This window comes from Dermacentor andersoni, chromosome 11, assembly GCF_023375885.2.
Source record: "Dermacentor andersoni chromosome 11, qqDerAnde1_hic_scaffold, whole genome shotgun sequence".
NCBI lineage: Eukaryota > Metazoa > Arthropoda > Arachnida > Ixodida > Ixodidae > Dermacentor > Dermacentor andersoni.
This window is the reverse complement of record NC_092824.1, coordinates 92,995,522-93,016,060: the sequence shown is the minus strand read 5'-3', so window position 1 is coordinate 93,016,060 and position 20,539 is coordinate 92,995,522. Positions and strand designations below refer to the sequence as shown.

The following is a 20,539-nucleotide window of genomic DNA, read 5'->3' as shown; positions in this document are numbered from 1 at the left end:
CACAAAATATCCTAAATAAAAAGGCGGTATCTTTTTTTTTTTTTTTTTTTTTTTTGCTAAGGTAAAGCAGGAGGGGGGAAACGAGACGAAATACAGGTAGATTAGCCAGTGTAAATACCGGCTGGCCACCCCTGTGTTGAGGGAAAGGGCAGCGGTGAAGGTGATACCTAAGATTAGGCGGACTTTTGAATAAGGTGAGATGAATCGTGTTGTACTAACAGGGCGTAATTAATCACCATTGCATCACTCTCGCTTTATATTAAAAAGTTGGGAGTTTACTCAGGCACCTAATTAAGTTCATATTGCTGGTGAATTAGCTCGGTCGCCATTGTTGCTGTGGACGCAACACGCTTATTCACAGATGCACGAACACAAAAATAGACAAAACAAAAGCGCAGAACGTTGTCTTTAGGTGGTGTTTCTTTATGTGACGTAACTCAAATCCGTGATAACTCATGTGCCCGCAACCAAACTCTGGACGCAAGCAAGGCGTGTAATGAAATACCTTACAAACATTTTGCAACGTTAGACTCACATAACTCGTTATCTTAGTCTGTTATCTGAATTACCAACGATGCGTCTGTCCGCAACCTCTTGCTAAAGGTGCAGTGGGTATAACAAACAGCTCCACGCGAAATGCTAACCGTTCCAGACGTTCACATTGCTGAACGCAGAAACTTAATAATTTCCTATCTGGTCTTTAAGCAACTCTCCCTACTCCACCTCCAAACGCTACTACAGAGAGATCTTTTTTCTTTCTCAACATGAAAACAAGTGGTCTTTATCAATCAAGTTGAAATATTCTGTAACGGTGCCTCGTCAAGCAATTCGAAGACAATTCATCAGGGACACGAAAACAGCGCCAGTCATCACGAAAGGTGACGCGCCGTGAAAACACGGATCAAAAAAGTGGTGCTGCCGCCAATGGCAGTGATCAGTATGGTTGCTATTAATGGCACCATGTGGCGTTCTATACTTGCGGCCTCCTTACGGCATCGGAAAACCGAGTTCCATTTTTCTCAAAACATCGCTGCAACGCCTCTTTCCCCATCGTATTGCATCCTTTCGATGTCCCTTGGTTAAGGCGGCTTTCCCTTACTATTGGTCGCTTAGCAGCAAAACAAGCTTTACAGGGCAAACCAAAAACCATATTTTAAAAGGCAACCGAGTCTAGGGCAGATATAGATTCTCAAGATGGGTACGAATGCGAAGAAACGGATCGAGCTGGTTCCAGGCGGGTCTGCCTTGCAACGCATGGAAGCAGGAAAACGGGCGATGGCTACGCAACGCGCTTTTTTAAGATCGCCGTCTGCCCACCGCTATTCAATAATGCGTTTCCTCAAATCGTTTCGCCATGCTTCCCAGCTATCGTACCCAGAACCCGCGGAGAACGACCTGGGCGTTCTTTAAGTGATCACCGAGCAGCAAACCATTCCCCAAGGCCATCGCTCGACGCGGCCCTTGAGCTAAGCGCGAGTAGCACGCCATTGTCGTCCTGACCCCAATATTTCTTTTCACACGAAACTTTTCAGAAAACGATATTTGCCGCTGGAGAAAGCATCCGACATTCCCAGCGCACTGCTTCTGTTCTCAGTTCCTTACACTCTAGCACTAGCTACAGCATATCTGCCTCATTTTCGCCCGAATGTAACTAATAGCAGGAATAGAAAGTATTATTGCGCAGGTTTTGAACTTGAAAGTTCGTTCCCTCATTTACACTACCAAATTTCCCACCGATTTTAACTGGAGAACTGTGAACCAAGGCGTGTCGGACCACTGCAAATTGATTATGGCCACCTGGGATTGTGTAACGTGCCCCGAATACACGGGAGCGTTTTCGCATTTCGTCCTCATCGAAATGCTGCCGCCGCGGCCGATATTTGATCCCGTACCCTCGTGCATGGCAATTCGGCGCTTTTAAACAACCTTTGTCACACGAACCAATCACACGGGCAAATCGAGGCTCGAAAAAAAGAATGACCGGACTATACGCTAAGCGTTGCTCGCCAATCCCCTTTAATGGCACGTGCAGCAGATTTTCGCTGGTCTTCAACCCCTCTTATGGTTTTTAAACATGTAAACGAGGAGACGCCGTTCGTACCCCGAAACTTGAAACTGAATAACGCCCGCGGCTACGCAGTAACTACTCAAACAGTCTTACCTCGTCCGTGAGAACGCTGCAACCTGTGCTTCTCCAGCTTGAAGCATTGAGACCAAACATAGCGCGCCCCTTCCTCAAGGCGTGAGAAAGCGCCAGACGGAGGCGGCGATTCAAATTATTTCGGACGCCTTTCGCTATCTTCTCAGCTCCCCGTCGTCTTTTCCTCCATTCCCTCAGTCGCCTATCCGGGTCGCCGGCCCGTTCCACAAATATCGCCGTCTATCGCAGGCAGCTATTTCAGAAAGTTCGGCTGCCTACGTCACGGGCTTGTTTGCCGTGCTACATTGCAATCCGCTAGCGCTCGCTCCAACAGTGCCTTCGCGTCTCGGTTCCTGGAAGCAACCGGCGCGGGACGATGCGACGGCGTTGCAGACATGCTCAGAGGTGTTTACGGACGACAGCGACGCAACTGTAAGATGACGTCATCGGACGATTCTCGTAGAGGCTGCGAATAGTGCAGTTACATTAGTTCGTTCTTGCTGTTCTTTTTCTTGATCAAGCTCGGGGTTTCGCGCTTCGCGATATGATCACGAGGCGTGTCGTAGTGGGGAACTCCGGCATACCTTCGACCACCCTGGGGTTATTTAGCGCAACGTCGAAGCCGTTACGCCACCACGGCGGGCTGTTCTTTTCTTCGGGAGCACCCTTAGTAAATCCCGCGCTTTTCACATTGCTTGATTCAAGGAGCTCTGTTTCCAGTGGGGGGGGGGGGGGGGGGGGGGGAATGGCGAAGAGTGCTTCTATCAGGGAAGAAGGTGCCGTTATCAGACTGCACCACACTTGGTTCGGTTGGTCCCAGCAGGACATCTTGGTCAAGGTCCGAGCCAGACGACGTCGAAACTTGCGAGGAGCCGTTCGATAGTTAAACCACCACGCATATGTGTTTTAGGCTTTATCGTGTAATACAGCAGGGACGAAGGTGATAAGATAGGCAACGCGTGGAAGCCTGCTCTAACTCGCTTCAAACTGAAAGCGAATCTTGGTCTGCGTAGGAAGTTTCTGAGAGGAGAATAATTCTGAAAGCTAGCCGGCGTGAATAACTTCGCTTATGTATGACGGCCATCGCTCCGCTCAGGCGCCGCCTTTGAACGCGTCTAGTGTTGGTGAACGTATAGGGGGTTCCAACAAGCACGGACGCGAGCACAAGTAAAAGGAACGGACAAGACAACGCTGGACACCAGCGTTGCCCAGTCCGTTCCTTTTACTTGTGCTCGCGTCCGTACTTGCTGTAACCCCCTATACGTTCACCGTGCACCAACTGGACTGGCCCAGCAAACCACACTACTTGTGTTGGTTGTAGCGGCGATAAAAGTGGGGGTGAGTTATCTGTGCGGCTCTAGATAACGCCAACGGGAAAGATGAGCCAGCTTGCAGTAGAAGCTGGACTCTTCGTAGACACGACAGTGTGGCCGCCTAACCGCCCATCCGCTTCACATAAAGAGCTTGCGAATCATGCCAACTCGACATGCGTTCAGCAGCTCTGAGTCGCTCGTAAACTTCAGGTTGTAGTATACTCTGACTTGCTTACATTAACCATTTAATTCACGGAGTTTTGATATGGAGACGCAGCTTACTGCGTCTCCATATCAAAACTGGTGAACGTTCCCATTGGTGGCTACAAGTAAATATGTTAAACAAAGTTCTCACTGCAATTGTAACGCCCTGTTGATCAAAAAGAATGCCATAAGTTACTTTTGTATGCGAAATAATGGTATTTTGAGAGGTGCAATGCCAGGCTTGACGACAAATAAGACTTGTTGCTACATGTATCACTGCTGTTAATTAGCTGTGTTGTATCATATTTGATTGTATATATATATATATATATATATATATATATATATATATATATACACAAAGCGTCTGAAGGAATCCTCAGTGATAGCCAGTGTGTCTGCTTGTAACAAATAGTTCCGGTCTTTTCATGATGTAGCGGATATAACGGATATATTGCGGACATAAGAGGTGAAAATCTGTAATCGTTTTCGTAGTTACTATGACCAACTTCATGTGGCTTACATATTCATGATCCATGTCAAAACGATTTTTTCTGTAACCTTGGCACCGTGTGTCCAGAAATGTGTATACATTTGGAGGCCTTACAAACGCTCAATCATAATTCATGACTAAAGGAGATAATTTCCCAGTTTCTGACTTCATTTTCTTCATTTTCATTTTTTTTACAGAAATTACAGAAGTCTATTAAAGAATAATAGTTCCAGTGACATATTGGAAGGGAGTGAAAACAAATTTTGACTTGTGCTTACGTTTCCTCCTCTTCCCGACCACAGCTGCCCTCAGCACTGTGCAGGACTTCGTGGAAACCACGATAGTGCTCAGGAAAGAGCGGAACGAGCTTGGAATAAGTATCATGGGGGGCAGTGATACCTACTTGGTAAGTGTGCGGTCCCATCGATGCCCCTAAATATTTCGCGATATTCCCAATATGCCGCGTATCTCTGACAAGAATGCTTGTCATTCTATAAAGCGGCCGAGTGATTTCTTTACCTTCGCAATTTTCAGCCACAAGTTAAAGAAAAATAACGTTTTTTCTTTCTTTTCTCTTTAGGCAAACTCTCTCTCCTCTCTCTCTCTCTCTTCTCTCGTTTTGTCTCTCGTTTTATCTCTCGTCAATCTGAACAACGCAGAGAACAGGACTGCGTGAAGACGACAACACGGGCTCGGGCTATCAACCCTTATTATCAGCACTGATGTTAGTTAAATGTCAGCACCGGTGTTGTCGCATTGTCGCAGTCCTGTTCCACTGCGCTGTTTGTTCAGTATGTCGGTGTTCAACCAAACAGCCCCAAATTTGCGCTCTTGCCTCTCGCGTTTTGTCTTCGCGAGCTTTCGCGCCTACCAAGACGTTGTCGTTCATCCGTCACAACAAACTCGAACGACATTTCGAACATCCTGAGCGACGTTTCTTTCTTAACAAGCAGAATGACGTAGAAATATCTGTCATTTTATCGCTCGTAGTATTGCGATAAGCTTGACGGGAAAACTTCTGTAGAATAGCTGTTGCGCTCGAGTCGATTTCATGCTGATAAGTTCAAAGAGAAAGAGAGAGAGGTAAAACACTTATTGCGTATAAGTCGCAGAGAAGCGCAGGGGCTTTGCGTGCGAGTGGAGTCCTCAGCCTAGAGTCCCGTAAACCATGGCCGCCCGGCACTTTCTCCGGACCAGATCGAGCTGGTACTGCGAGTTGAAGCTGGACAGCGAGGCATCTCAATGTGCTTGTTTAGGGCGACGGTTACGGATGAAGGTTGCGATGTATTGAACGCGTGTAGATAGATGGGTTTGTCGCAGTCAGAACACCTGTGTATCTATAGTGCGGGGTATGTGGCTTGGTATAGTGTGAAGTAGTCACAGCATCAAGCTTCTGTGTAAATCAAGTGCATAAAATGGTATTAAAACACCCGTTTCCTTTATTTTTTAATGATTGTGCGTTAACAAAGTGCTTCGCAAGCTGTGTGCGCATTCCATTCTCTTAATAAATAGGCTGGCAAAGACCTCTAAAAGACGTATTTGACTACCTAGATTTAAGAGATGTCCACACTTAATTTCTCAAATAAACTGTGCCATTGCCCAACTTAGTTAGTTAGTTAGTTAGTTAGTTAGTTAGTTAGTTAGTTAGTTAGTTAGTTAGTTAGTTAGTTAGTTAGTTAGTTAGTTAGTTAGTTAGTTAGTTAGTTAGTTAGTTAGTTAGTTAGTTAGTTAGTTAGTTAGTTAGTTAGTTAGTTAGTTAGTTATAGTGTTTTTTTTCATCTTCCTCTTTCCAGGAAGCCATCTGCGTCAGTGAAGTACACAGAGACGGTGTCGCCTACCTGGACGGTCGAATAAAGAAGGGCGACGTCATTCTTGCGGTGAGTGCGGGAAACGCTCTCATTCTGTAATGCTGCATCTCCTGTGATACTCTCTCTGGCTGAAACGTGGCACAACACCGCATTATTATACTAGAACTAATTAATTAATGTTTACTTCGGTCAGTATATGCATGCAACCTAAGTGCAACATGAATAGAAGAAATTAAACTCAAGCAGACTTAGCGACATATTTAGAAAGCTTCAGCTCGAGAACAGCTCCAACTTTATTATTCAAATGCTTTTCTTTTATTCTTACAGATATTATTTTATTAACCTGTGGCAGACAGCACAATTATACTGCAGGAAATGCCTGTATATTACTCCAAGAGATTGACAATAATTGCGTAAGAAATCGCAATAAAAGGTAGCTCATTAAAAAAAATGTTATTTAGCTTGATAACTACTTCTTTTAGTACACATATTGCGAATGATGAATTTAAACCGATGAGTGCACAAGGCACGTTCACATTAAAAAGGATTTTGCAGCGAAGCACTAGTTTTGAGATAAGCGCCGTCAAACTTAAAGTGTTGTTCTACTTACATTGTTAATGAAACGTCTGCTTAAGCAGTCCTGAACATATTAAACTGAAACACTAATAGATTTCATCGCAAAATTTTGGTTTGCATATTTTGCAACAGGTGTTAACATCAAAATTTTGTCTAAGTGGATATGTCCTGATAACTCACCAGCCCCAATTCGTAAATTGCAATATGCACACCCAATGTAATCAGTTAAAGATGAATAAAATTTGGTTGATCAGACAATCGCGCCTTTTTATTTTTTGTACAAGTGTTTTCATCGAGCAATCCATCTCAAGCAGAGGAATCTTGTTGTCTACCATACACCAAATTTCAAAAATGTGATAAGATTTAGAAAACACCTGGCATGTGCGGAATAAAGAAGCGCTATTTAAGTGATCGTTGAGCTTAGCTGAATTAAATTCGATTTCTTCAGGACATTACGTAACATTGTACCCATTGTTACGAGCAGAAGTGACAGTTCGTTGAACGGGCAGCTCGGAGACTTTTTAATCACATCAGGAAACCGTTTTCTCTTTCTTTCTTTTTTTTTATCTGCGCCTCCTCTCATATGCGACACATTTCAATTCGCATAAGCGCAAACTAACTTTATCCGAGCTAATAGCACCACATCGAAACCGAAACTATACCCGACCGCTCAGCGAGCTGCCCTTCATGACGTCAGAATTACGTCAGAGCGGGCAAGCGCAGCTTGCTGCAGCACTAGTAGAAACATCTGTTGAGGATGTCCTCAACTACTGCGAGTTGAGAACGCTGTTTTGCCGCATCTTTCTTCTTGGTGAATGAATAAATAAAAAGATTGCTTCCAAAATAATATAATTAATAACTTAATTATTGAGATTGCTGGCCAAACCTTTAGCCAGCCAGCCAATAAGTTCAACACAGCCGGTCAGGCCTTAACCCTATGATCATGCATGCAGGATCCCTGCACAACAGCTTCGCTAGATGTCTGCACCAGCACTGGTACTCCAGCTCTGACGTCACAAGCTGAAGTCACAGAGTTGCCATTAGAAATCATACGTTTAAGTGCATGGATTGCCGATGAGCACGTCTATATTCAAGATCAATTTTCGCAAAAATGACACAACTCTCAGTCACACCGTTCGGCGTAGACAACCAAAGTGCCCAGAAGAATGTACGATTGAAATTTTGTACAGATACGCAGAACCTAATACTTGCGGACGTCAGCCTTTAAAGGCACGCCCCTCGCTGCTATACCAACGCCGACTGCGGCGATGATGAGTCGCAGTGGTACGCGGGCTGACGGTCATTGTTGCAAATAGAAGAAAAATACGCTCACGTACACGACATTGTATTTGTACTGAACAAGTAACTTGCGTAAGGCTCGAAAAATCAGCGCGCTGCTGAGAGCAGGGAGGAAAGAACTGCTTAAATGAAAATAAACTTACGACTTGCCACGTTTGAAATTACCCAAAAGGAGTACTCGTCTGTTTCCCTGCCTTCAAAAGAAAAATAACGTGACAATGTTTTTCGCAATTCACTCAATTTTATCGAACTTGGGTAAATTCGAGAATTGACGAGGCCGCTTGTGGTGTTTGTGTTGCGAAACGATTGCAGTAAAGCCACAGAAGCTGCAAATGAGCGGCGTAAAACTGGGGCGTAAAACCCACACTAAAGCCAACAGCGTGATAACAGAGCCGAGAAACGTCGCATGGGTACCGAATGATTCACACAACTTCTTTACGCTCAGCAGAAGGCAAATTTCAGAAATACAGCTGCCTTCTACCTCCTCTTGCAGCCCTCGTATCACACTTCTGCTTCCCTCTTCACATATCTAAGAAATTTGGTACTTATCCTTCTCTGAGCGGACACTTAAGTAAAAACAGTCGTTAATGCTTATTTCCGCGACAAAAGCATATATTCACGAGAACAGCGGGCAATCCGAGGTTTATGGCGGTATCAGTAAAAGCTTAACTCGGAACAGACAGTAATAAACGACGAGCTGGAAATTTCACTCGTCCAACGAGAGTAGGCGCACTTTCCTCAAGAGAGAGAGAGAGAGAAAGAGAGAATAATATTGTTACGATGCATTTGGACAGGACCATGCGCGCAAGAGCAAGACGAAGAGGAAGTGGTAGACTGTCTCCAGGAGCTGTGACCTTCGCCTAGCCTGCGCGAGAACCATAAACTTTTCCCCATGTAAATAGTTGTAAATACATTTGCGCATCGGGCTTCCTCTTCGTAACATTTGGTGGAGGTGCGTCGCAATTTATTTAAATTGCGGCTCAAAGAGTGCTTGGAGAAGTGGGTAAGGGCAAGGGAAGACATAGCAAGTAGGCCTCACAATAAAAACTTCACATGCGAAGCTTCATAGTAAGATAAGTGTCTCATTAAGGTCAGCCTGCTGCCGGATCTAGTCATTGAAGGGTTTAACCGCATTAGGTTAGTACTTGTCCTGGAAGGTCCTTAGTCCCTCGTATTTTTACTATACGAGGTGATGCACACTTGAAGTTACCTCCCTCACGCATGCATAGCATTTTAATAGCGTAGAGAAAGAGAGATTAAGTCTAATGAAAGGCTGGAGAACGCTACCTGGCATGCTGCTCCAGGCTTTGGATGAAACGTATGAATTACGCAGTGATATATACACAAAAATGGCACTTACAACCCCCACCTCTCTCTCTCTCTCTCTCTCTCTCTCTCTCTCTCTCTCTCTCTCTCTCTCTCTCTCTCTCTCTCTCTCTCTCTCTCTCTCTCTCTCTCTCTCTCTCTCTCTCTCTCGCACAGTGAGAACATCGGGGAGTCCAATAACAAGAGTCTTGACTTGCGGAGGCGACTGCGGGCGGTAGGGGTCATTTAGCTGCCGAGACGAGAAAGATTTGAAAAGTCATCATCTCAGAGTGTTTTGCTCCTTTTATTTACGGAACGCAGTGAAGCAGTCGCAGTTACGTTCCAGCGATGATTTTAGACGCAAAGCTAATAGACGGGAAGACAGCGCTGTGGATTATAATGCAAACGTAGGTAGCCTATATTATAGCTGAGACTAAGACAGGCACGTACCCAGGATTTTTTTTCGGGGGGGGGCCCCAACCCAAGGTAACTTTTCTATGCAAATGAGGGGGGGGGGGTACCTTTACTAGTACAAATGTGAATAACGCCCACCATTCGCCATAAAAACACGTAAACCCACAAAAAAGAAATGAAATAAGGTGTACTTTACAGGTGCGCCTGTGCGATATGCCTCTCTTTTACTTGGCAAACAAGGAACCACGCCAAATGGACTTGCGCAGGAAAGAAGCGCAAGAACAACACTGCCAAGAACAAGTAAAGAAGAGAAACTGGAAAATAAAGATTACTTTAGTAGAATAGAACTTTAAAAACAGTAGTTGGAAACAAAGGCACACGGACCGCGCGGAGTTGTGTTACTCCGCCAGCCAATGACAGAAGCAAAAGAAAAAATCGTCGTCATGCGGCCTTTTCAACATGACGTCGTACTTGATACCTCCGGAGCGTCTGCTGTTCTTCAAAAGTCTTTTCATCGGCGGAAACCATGAGGTGTGCAACAGACATGGACAAGATGTATCGACTCTGAGCATTTCACGCTTCAAAAGTCTGCTGTGCAGTTCATTTCACTGCTGAACCCGTTTTACTCATGAAACTTCACTGCCAACTGAAGTGAAACTTCACAACAAATAGTTGTATCGAAGCAACCATGTTATTTCAGTTCAATAATGAATTAGGCATTCGCCATTCCGCTATAATAGGCGAGGAGAAAGGTATAAAATTACGCGCTAATAATTTTATTTTTGTAGTTACCGCCTTATTTGGGTAACAGAAGAGGTTTGAAGCCCGAATTATTTGCAGCCTCGCGGAGGAACAGTGGCTGGCGGTTATGAGGGCGCGGGCAAGGCTTCATTGCAGACTTAAGACGAAGCTTTAGCTCGGGTGCTCCTATCTAAATACATGTAAAAGGAGAATTCGTTTTTTCTCGGCAACAACTGCACCCAGTTTGACGAGGTTTGTTGCATTTAAAAGAAAAACTTAAACTCTAGTGACTGTTGGTTTCGAATTTTTGCTTTATGTTGTCAATATTTATTAAAAATTATCAAAATCGAAAATTTTTAGAAAACGAGACTATGAAGTTTACAACTCTGTCTTTCGGCAACGAAAAATGAAATCACAATTCTGTGAATTGCATCTAGTAGTACATTTAAAACGGACAACAGTGATATGTTACATATGAATCTAAAAAAATTTAGCAATATGGAAATACACCTTTTGCAGAACCCTTGTAAGAAACGTAAAAAATTCACATAAGATGTAAAACGATATATCGAATTTGTCCGCTTTTAATGGTCTAATCTATGCCGTTTACAGGACCGCGACATCTGTTCGTGATGCAGAACTATGGATTTGTAAACTTCGTGCTTCTATTTTTTTCAAACTGTCGAATATATGAAAATATTTTTAACAAAATTCAGGCACTAATTAGAAATTCCGCTTGAAGCAGTCACTAGAATTTAAGTGTCTCTCTCAAATGCAACAAATTTCATTAAAATCGGTCCAGGGGTTATCTCAGAAAAACGTTTTTGCGTTTTACGTGTATTTGAATAGGCCGCCTCAGAGTTGGGCCCGAGCTAAAGCTTCCTCTTAAATTGTACCCCACCATAGTAGCGTTTTTTGAATTATCTCTGGAAGAAATGTACAGAAATATATATTTGCAGAACAATCACAGTTCTTTTCGATCCCTCGTTTACTGCTCTGACAAGTTAGGAGCCACAACCGACTCTTACGGTTATTTGGGAAGTTACGTAACGATGCGTGGCCGCCAGTCGCGTACAATCGCGTATGGCGCAGGAAGCTGCGACTCTGCACGTATTGCGCTCACCGCGGAAGGTTAGAAAAACATCTACGCAAGCACGGCAGAGAAGTGGCAACGTTAAGCGGCTCGAATGATAACTGTAGAAGCGTCATTCAGAACACGCGGAATTGTCCTCCACTTCCGGCGGCGTTTTCTCTACTCCCTCTTTAAATAAAAAGATGTTGATCCATGAATATTTTCATAAACAACGGTTGCATTTGTTAATTTTCGCTTTTCCTTCCTGTTTGGCTGTTGCCTTGGCTCTCTCCCTTAGTACATCACTTAATTTCTCAAGTCCTTGCGACTCTTGTTTCCAGTTGGCAATTTTGCACGAAAAGAGCTGTACCATCAGGAAAAAACCAGACGAGTTAACAGGTGACAGTCATATTAATTTGCCCATAAGTTTCAAGATTATTACAGGGATTGATGATGGATGCTATCTCGCATTATTTTATTTTCCACATTATCTAACCCATATCACGGGTATATGGTACCGAGAATCTGTCAGCGTCGCGGCGAGCCGTCACTCGAGGAAATATTGAAACAAAAAGAAAAGTTAAACGCAATTGGCGTTTTCTCTGGCCACCACTCGTTCCACGTGCATACGGACCAGCTGACCACGAACTGAATCCCTTTCCTGGTCCCTGGATCAGTCTACACGAAGAAGGTTGAACTTACGAAGAAACAACGATGGGCGTGACCGTTGAATAGACGGTAACAACTGAATGCATCTCGAGTTAATCGCGCGGGCACCGAATTGATGAGGAAACTGGCCATCACATCCCAGGACGACGCCGATAACTACCGCCATCCAAAAGGAGTGAAAAAGGCAGCAAAATGTTGACCGCGGAATAACTGTCAAGTCTCAACATTGAATTGGCGGCGCCTTAGGAATGTGTTTGAGAAATGGTGGCGTGGGCGGGAAGTAGGGGGGGGGGGGGGGTATGCGTCTGAATTTCGGGGGGGGGGGGGGCGGGCCCCCCCGGGCCCCCCCTTGGGTACGTGCCTGCACTAAGAAGAAGAAACGGAGCTGTGCTGGCCTTGTGATTCGTATAACAGACCAACGACTGTCTATTAGAGCTGCATAACGGGTGCCAAAAGAATGGAAGCATAGTCGAGGACTGCAGGGGAATAAAGTGGTGGCAATTGAAGTTAGGAAATCTGCAGGCGAAACTTGGAATCAGTTAGCGCAAGACAAGGGCAATTGGAGGTCGCTGGGAGAGGCCTTCGTCCTGCAGTAGACAAACAGAGATTATGATCGTGATGATCGTGATGACAGTGGCGCATTGATGATGCAGGTGAACGAGCTGTCTCTGCGAGACGTGTGTTCGACGGACGCTGTGCGGGCCCTGAGAGAGGCACCGTCACCGGTGAGGCTCATGGTGCTCAGGGAGAACCCGCAGACTCTCTTCACTACCACCGAGAGTGAGTAAGATGCCCCCCCATCGAGAGGTCAATAGCATTATTCAATACCAGTCGACTCACTCGAACTCACTCAAGATTCAGGGCAACCCGCGAGTCTGAGTCGGAGTGAGAACGGCTGAGTAAAATTTTGGTGAGGCTGAGTCCTAGTGGAGGCCCGGCTGAGCATAATTCTGGTGCGTCTGAGTTCGAGTGAGCTCGGCTGAGCAAAATTTTGGGCGAGTATGAGTTCGAGTGAGATCTAAGAGTATATATATTGTGGGTGTGTCTGAGTGAGTTCCGTCTATTTTGCCGACTTATTGTCTGGGTTATAGAAGATAACCAACTCTAGCCAGTTTAAGAAGTACTGTTTCACATCACCATGATATGGCATAACGAGCGTGCTGGTAGCGTTGACCGTCCTATAGGACTTTGTGAAAACGAAGTTCGCACTGACTGTTAGAGATTACGGTGCAGTGGGGAGGCTTGTAATCTACTGATGCCTTCGATCACACGATGCTGGTACGGTGGAAACCTCGCGTAGCGGTAGTGTTTCAAGATATGTTAGCTGTTCTTAATTGTCGCCGAGTGTCTTGGGGTTTACTATCCCCGTTGACGAAAGGCTATCTTTGGCGGGGCTCAAGTGCACAGCGGCTCCGTGAGGGACCATGGAGGACTTAAGCATTCGTGCAGGGACACATGAATTTGCGGAAGGAAGGTGTTGCGCCTCCTAATTACGTTTCTTAATGACACCGATTTGTTCAGTAAGTGGCGAAGGATTTCTGTACTTGCTTAATGTCACTTGTAGCTTGATGTAGCTGGACTGAACAGTGAGGGTGCAAATGAGGGAACGCAAACATCCTACCCCTCCGCCACATCTAGTCAAAACCTTTTCATTCCACTTGACAACGTTAACGGTACGTGACACACTGACGATGCATTTATCTCTGTGGCACGGTTAGCCCCACACAAGGTAAAAGGATCCACTCGGGGGGGGGGGGGGGGGGGGGGGGGATTGCTTTTCAATGCTAGATGTGCGTGTAGCCAACACCATTTACCTCCTCATTGTAGATAACAGGCCTTAATCGCTGAGCACCTCGGCTGCGCCTGAAACTGCATTTCTATGTCAGTGTAACTAATGTTTTTCTACCTTTTTTTTCTTCTGCCAGAGCCTTCCAAGTTCATCACGGTTGAGATGCGAAAAGCAAGCGTCAAGGACCGTTTAGGCATCAGCTTCATACAGAGAACGTGCGTATGCTCCATTTAGCTTGTCAACCTGACTTTGCCTGAATTTGAAGTGCTGCTGGTCGTTTACTTGCTTTACAACGAACAGCACAAAAACACGAAGGAAACTTGAAGGGCCAATCAGCGATGAGTCTCTCTTGCGTCCTCCCGAACACCCCGAATCACACGAAGGTGTGGTCCCGTTTGTTTTCGTAAACTAAACTGTTACAAAGTCTTCGATAAACGTGAGGAATACAGCCAGGAATACAGCGGAACCCAGACAACAAAAGCGCGGGCAGAACTATTCAAATTGAGAAGTGTCATATCAAAAAGCAAGACCAGCCAATACAAAGAAAAGCAAACAAAACAAAGCATGCAAATGTGAAATAAAACGATAATTCAATGCAGCAAATTTCAAGAGTAATGCAACAAATGCGGATTTTCAGACAGCGATAGTATGAATGCCGGAAAAGGTAAATGACGCTTCAAGCCTCAAGAATGAATTAGGCACAGGTTAGGCAACAAATAATGCGTTTGTTGCAGTAGGAAAAACAGTTATTTATTTCAGCGTTAAAAATAAGTAGTCATAGGTGCGACTAAAAACTTTTGCGTTCATTAGCGACACGCTTAGATCTGGTGGTTAGATTACCACTGGAGTCTTCGGCTGACAATACATCCACAAAGCATCTGCAGCCTGCCGCAGAAGCTAAGGAACCGTATATACCAGGACTGTGGCTGACATCTTTAGCGTTTATTCTTTCTTTCTTCCTTTTTTTTTCTTTCTTTCTTTTCTTTCTTACCTTATATAGGGTGTCCCAGATAGCGTTAGCCAAGCAGCTGTTCAAAGAAAATAAGATTTAAAGAAAGGTACTGTGGAAGATACGATTGTAAGACCTACGGCGTTCGGTCATCACGCCCCTGTCAACCAAACACGTTAAATCTGATAATAGTATCTTGCACCATGGTATTTCTCTCTTTTTTTTTCAACAGCTTGGCTAACGTTAGCTGGGACACACGGTAGAGATGTCACATATCATGTATGTATCACCGCGATTTTTTTTTTTCGTTTTTTTTTTTCGTTTTTTAGAGATTTTCAAAACTACCAGATGATCACTGCAAGCTGCTTACAATTCACCTCCTTGCTTGTTAAAACCAACGAAGTCCCTGTTATTTGGCACATTCCTTGAATAAGGGCATAGACTGCTGACCACTACAGCAGTGATGCAGACAATAAACTCGAATCAAACAAACTAACGCACACAAGTTTCGCTTAGTCACGTCTGACAATCATTTCTCATTTTGACTACGACTGTTCTTGCGTGATTCTAACGTTGTCTCTCACTTTTTTCCAGAAATGGACGGGGAGTCTTCATAACGTACATCGTAAGTACAACTCGAGTTTCAGTGAAACTCGATTTGCTAGACCTTATCTCAAACATCGTTGGAATTCGTCTCAGAGGGAATGAAGACCTTCACATAGCAGCAAGAGCCTGTTATAGTCGGAAAACGTTCCCATGATCAAGTCGATTCAGACTGGCAGATCTGGAAGAATGCGATAAATCTTTACCGCAATTCGACGTCGTCAAAAACTCGTTTTCTCGAAGCCTTTCTCAGGGACAACGCTCCGCAGCGATGACTTGTCATTGGAAAATTGCAACATAAATAACTTTTTTTTACCACAGACTAGAATAACGCTTTCGCATTCATTGCACCGTCCCTTGGCTTCAAATGTGAAGGAATCTTTACCTCGAAGTCACCTCCATTTCCCTCATGACTGGAAAACAAAGGAGTGTGCACTTTGGTAATCGATGAACAGGTTTGGAATAAAGTTCTTTTAATTGAAAGAAAAAATCTAACGGCCGTTGCGAAACAGATCATTATTTAGGTCTTCCTTTTTGTCAGTCTCTTTCTGTGCCGCTGCAGAAATTATAATCATTACAATAAAATACTATGAATGCGCTCTTGCGAGTCTATTAGATTGGGACAGGGAGGGAGGTGGTCGCATATTAATGTTCAGTTAAAGTACAAATAACTGAAACAACACAGACAGAATAAGAGAGAATAAGTGCCCCCAAAAAATACATGCTCACACAATATGGTACATGAGCGGTAGATTACGGAAGATGATCAATACGGAGTCAAAATCAAAACAGCTACAGATTCGCCAAACACTGCGAATGGCAAAAGTCCTACAGATAGTTGTGCAACGAGGGGAAGAGGAAGCAGCGACAATACAATATGGCTTGTTCCGAGGCGCTGCGAGCAAGATAATGAAATCGATCAAGGCACGCAGTTTCAGTGAACGCGTATGATGGAAGGTTATTCGAATCTCGTAATGTTCTCGGGATAAATTCCCAGGCTAAAAATGTATGAGCGACAAATGAAGGCCTTTTGTTTGGCACGTGCCATCACGTCGATAAAAGATTACCGACGGATTTTTAAATTAGTCATGACCTGATTAACGACAACGTTTATAAAACGGCGCTAGGCGATGGTCTGAAAGAAGTGCGACGGGTGTTACACTTCGACGCGCCTTTTTAGTTCTCTTGCGATTTAGTAATTTTCAGGATTGACGAAGAAATAATCACGATTGCAGGGCTTCAGTGTCGTAAACTAGGCATGAGTTCAGGGTCGGCAATGGTGGAAGAATGGTGGAGTTTACGGTAAATTAGTGATAGAAAGCTAACGTTACACAAGTATGTTGTTTGCGTAGGCTTGAATGGTAATTAGGTGCTCTATTTAAGAGTGAACCCCAGTGTGTATGTTCGTATGTGTCGAATGCAGCCTAGAGTGTCCTTTCTTTTCCTCCCGTTTTCAGCAACCGGGCAGCATCGCCGCCCGGCACGGCCGCCGCGTCATGCAGGGAGACCAGATACTCGAGATCAACGGTCAGAACGTGCGCGAGAGCAACCAGAAGGACGTCGCACAGATGATACACGTGAGCGCTGATGCATGCCTCACTTAACGCGATTCTCGCGAGAGTGGATCACCGGAAAGCCAGACACTCACCAGAGACTCAGCAGATCACCAGACACCCGCGGACACTCGCTGTCAAAAGGCTGGCGCAAGGAAGCGCAGCAGCAGCAGCGAGCGAAGTGAAGTTCGTGCTGCCTATCGCTTCGATGCAAACTAAGCAACGAGAACACAGCGCAGACGAAGCTATCAGCCTTCGGCGCACCTAGACTCTGTCCCCATCGCAGGTCGCTTTCAAGATAGGGCCCGCGCCGCCGTGTTCAGCGGCACCATACGCAGCTGCCACAAAAGTAGAGAGCCCCCTCCCCACCTGTGCCTTGCTCGCGATGGAAAACGGTGCACGAGATCGAGTCGCCTTCCTCGGCTCACCACCCGCCGTGGTTGCTCAGTGGCTATGGTGTTGGGCTGCTGAGCACGAGGTCGCGGGATCGAATCCCGGCCACGGCGGCCGCATTTCGATGGGGGTGAAATGCGAAAACACCCGTGTACTTTTATATAGGTGCACGTTAAAGAACCCCAGGTGGTCGAAATTTCCGGAGTCCTCCACTACGGCGTGCCTCATAATCAGAAAGTGGTTTTGGCACGTAAAACCCCATAATTTAATTTTTTTTTCCTCGGCTCACCCTCGCACGCTTTCACTCTCACACACAGCATACGACGCGCAGTCACGATGTTGTCACACTTGGACTTTGCACGGAACATCACGCCGACGGCGACGGCAAAAATGCGATTGCGGTGTCAATATAATTGCTATCGCAATAAAATGTGGCATGGTTAAACATTTGCACTTCAAGAGCGTATTACTAGCGCAAGCAAAATTTCCACTTTTCAATTTTCTCCAATATGTACTCAACAGGACGGAAAAAAGCTCCAGATTATCTATTTTACTTTACTTTCATTTAAGAAAACTTCTTACAAACTTGTGTGCATCAGTAACATCGTGTTACTTCACGTGGTCGCCCTCAAAGCAGTTCAATGGTTCGACCTCTTCACTACAGATATAGACAAAGGTTCTTCAATGGCTGCTGAGCACGAGGTCGCGGGATCGAATCCCGGCCACGGCGGCCGCATTTCGATGGGGGCGAAATGCGAAAACACCCGTGTACTTAGATTTAGGTGCACGTTAAAGAACCCCAGGTGGTCAAAATTTCCGGAGTCCTCCACTACGGCGTGCCTCATAAACAGAAAGTGGTTTTGGCACGTAAAACCCCATAATTTAATTCTTCAATGAAATTTGGAGAGTACAAAAATACACCGTGCGTTTACTTAATTTAAACTGGTTCATCACGCCTATGTTGGTGACTTACAGCTGGGGCACTCTTCTGGGTCAGTTTACAAGAATGATCTTTACCGCTGTGCCCAAGAGAATCAGGTGGGTCTTATCTGTTTGATACCGCATCGCTCAATACTCCACTGCCTTCAAAATTTCGCTTCGATGGTTTGTTCTGCCTTCATCAGCAAAGCAGCCACGTGCACATAAATATCTGAAAGCTATATTTGCATATTAGACCGTTTCAAAGCTCAGTGCAAAGCTTGGAAGTCATCATCAATCATCATTAAAAATCTTCACGCCGGCAACCTAACAAGGATGCCACGGCAAAGTGATTTCCGCCTGCTTTTAAGGGGGTATGTAAAATCTTATTCCTCGCCCGCTCGGTATTGATGATGATTGATGGCCTTTATTGGAGCAAGGGCCAGTCTGCCCGCTATCATTTTATCGTTCAGTTAAACAGCCATGATTGCTCACCGAGTGTCGCTTCCGTGTGCTCCATCGCGGATCTCCACAAACTGTCGAAAATTGGGAACTTGGCGACCTTGATACGGCTTACGCAGCTCAGCGGTAGTGTTCCGCTGGTACGCAGCAGCTTAACCGGGACCGTATCCCTGGACGCAGCGAGATTGTTTCTAATCAGCCTGTGGTTCTTATCGGCACATTCGACGCCATGTGCCAGTTCAATAGCGAGAGAGAAGCCCATAACAGCTGTCACTATAGTAGAAAACATTTATATAAACGGTGACGCACTGCGAGCGAGCCGAAACTAATTTTTTCACGGTCGGCGACTCCTGTAGCCGCGGCGTTTTCGATCGCTTTTAAGGGGACTCTAAAGGAAACTACTAAGTCGACGTAGACTGAAAGATTCGGCTTCTGTAAGAGCAAATTTGTCATTCGCTATTACAGAAGCCCAATCTTTCAGAAGCCGAATCTTTCACGAAAGCTTTTGTCTCGCTACAAATTCGTCATTTGTAGCGAGACCGGAGCTTTCGTGAACGAGAAAAAGGTGAAAACGGAAAATCAAAGTGGCGCCACCTGTTGTCAACAACTGTGCCTTTCGTGTGACGTCAGCACTGGCGGATTCATAGAGAACGGCAACGAGGAAGGTCCCGCTGAGATTACGTCGACTTTGTCCGTTTTACGCACGGGCGGTTCAAATTGAGGAGCAACGACAGCGGACCTTCCGGCGGCAATTTTTCCACGCGACAAAGTGATACCTTGGCATAAAGAAAAACGCTGGTATAGACTTATAGAGGACTAATCTACCGATCTAGCTCGACCTAGTCTTCTCTTTAGTGCCCTTTTAACTTCGAAACCACGACACCCCCTCCCCTCATCTGTGCAGAACCTGGACGGTGCCATCGTGCTGCTTCTGGGTCGGGTGCCCAGCCTGTACACGGCCATCCAAGAGTGGGCCCGAAAGAAAGCACAACAAAGCCTCCGAACGCGCACCTCCACGTGGTCCTCGTACACTGGAAACAACAAGGAGAAGCTCCAGATACAGAGGCCCAGGTGACACTTCAAAACGCCTATATGGACTCCCCAATCTGATGATACGCTGCCTTCGTAGAGCTTATCGCTGCTCAACTAGTGCAGTGCGGGTTATTAAAGTTTCAAGAACTTTATTAACCTCCTTTACTGAAAATGATATTGGCTCTCAAGCGCGCAAGATGGAGGAAAAATTGTGAAATTAAAAAAAAAGAATTGTCATCCGTCTGACAGTAGCCGAAGCTGCAAAAAAAACCTGTTTTTTTTTTCAGAAAATTAAGATTATCAGTTAAGTTTCGCCTTCTGTCGGCTGGGTGGCAATTTTTTCTTTCCTTTCCTGCCTCTGTGTAAGATTTAGTATGTCGTGGCGAGTTTATTTTGTATCATTCGGTTGACTCGACTAGTTGACTTCTGTTTAGTTGCAGAATGGGCCACTTTGTGTTTGTGTGTATTGGCAGTAAGAGCACGTTTACGAAATGTGCGTCATCGCCGGAACGATTTGCATGTCACCCCCTATCATTCTTTGATCACTGAAAAATTTTTTGCTTGCAGAGGTGCCGGCGACGCCAATAGCTTCCAACATTTCCAATTTCACTCAAGCAAATCACTCACTGCGCTCCTCGTAGCCAATGATGCTGTTCTTGGTTTCATTGCTGTTGATGTCAAATGCTTGGCGCCTACAGGAGGGGGATACAGTGTTAGACAACCTGAAACAACAAGTCACGACATTAAATGCAATCACTCATGTTCCCAGTTATCATTCCAGTCCTATGGCGAATTCAGCAAAAAAT

The 20,539-nt window shown here is 45.2% G+C and overlaps 1 protein-coding gene across 2 annotated transcripts in view; it reads left to right on the top strand.

Moving 5' to 3' along the window:
• The window catches only part of LOC126539049 (multiple PDZ domain protein-like), a 297,857-nt gene that overhangs the window by 268,314 nt on the left and 9,004 nt on the right, over window positions 1-20,539 (top strand). For both annotated transcript variants that reach the window (XM_055075156.1, XM_050185759.3), the window contains 7 exons: window positions 4,453-4,556; window positions 5,944-6,027; window positions 12,688-12,814; window positions 13,960-14,038; window positions 15,367-15,397; window positions 16,833-16,952; window positions 19,606-19,772. In XM_055075156.1, the coding sequence (XP_054931131.1) occupies window positions 4,453-4,556; window positions 5,944-6,027; window positions 12,688-12,814; window positions 13,960-14,038; window positions 15,367-15,397; window positions 16,833-16,952; window positions 19,606-19,772 (712 nt within the window). The remainder of the gene's footprint in view (window positions 1-4,452; window positions 4,557-5,943; window positions 6,028-12,687; window positions 12,815-13,959; window positions 14,039-15,366; window positions 15,398-16,832; window positions 16,953-19,605; window positions 19,773-20,539) is intronic.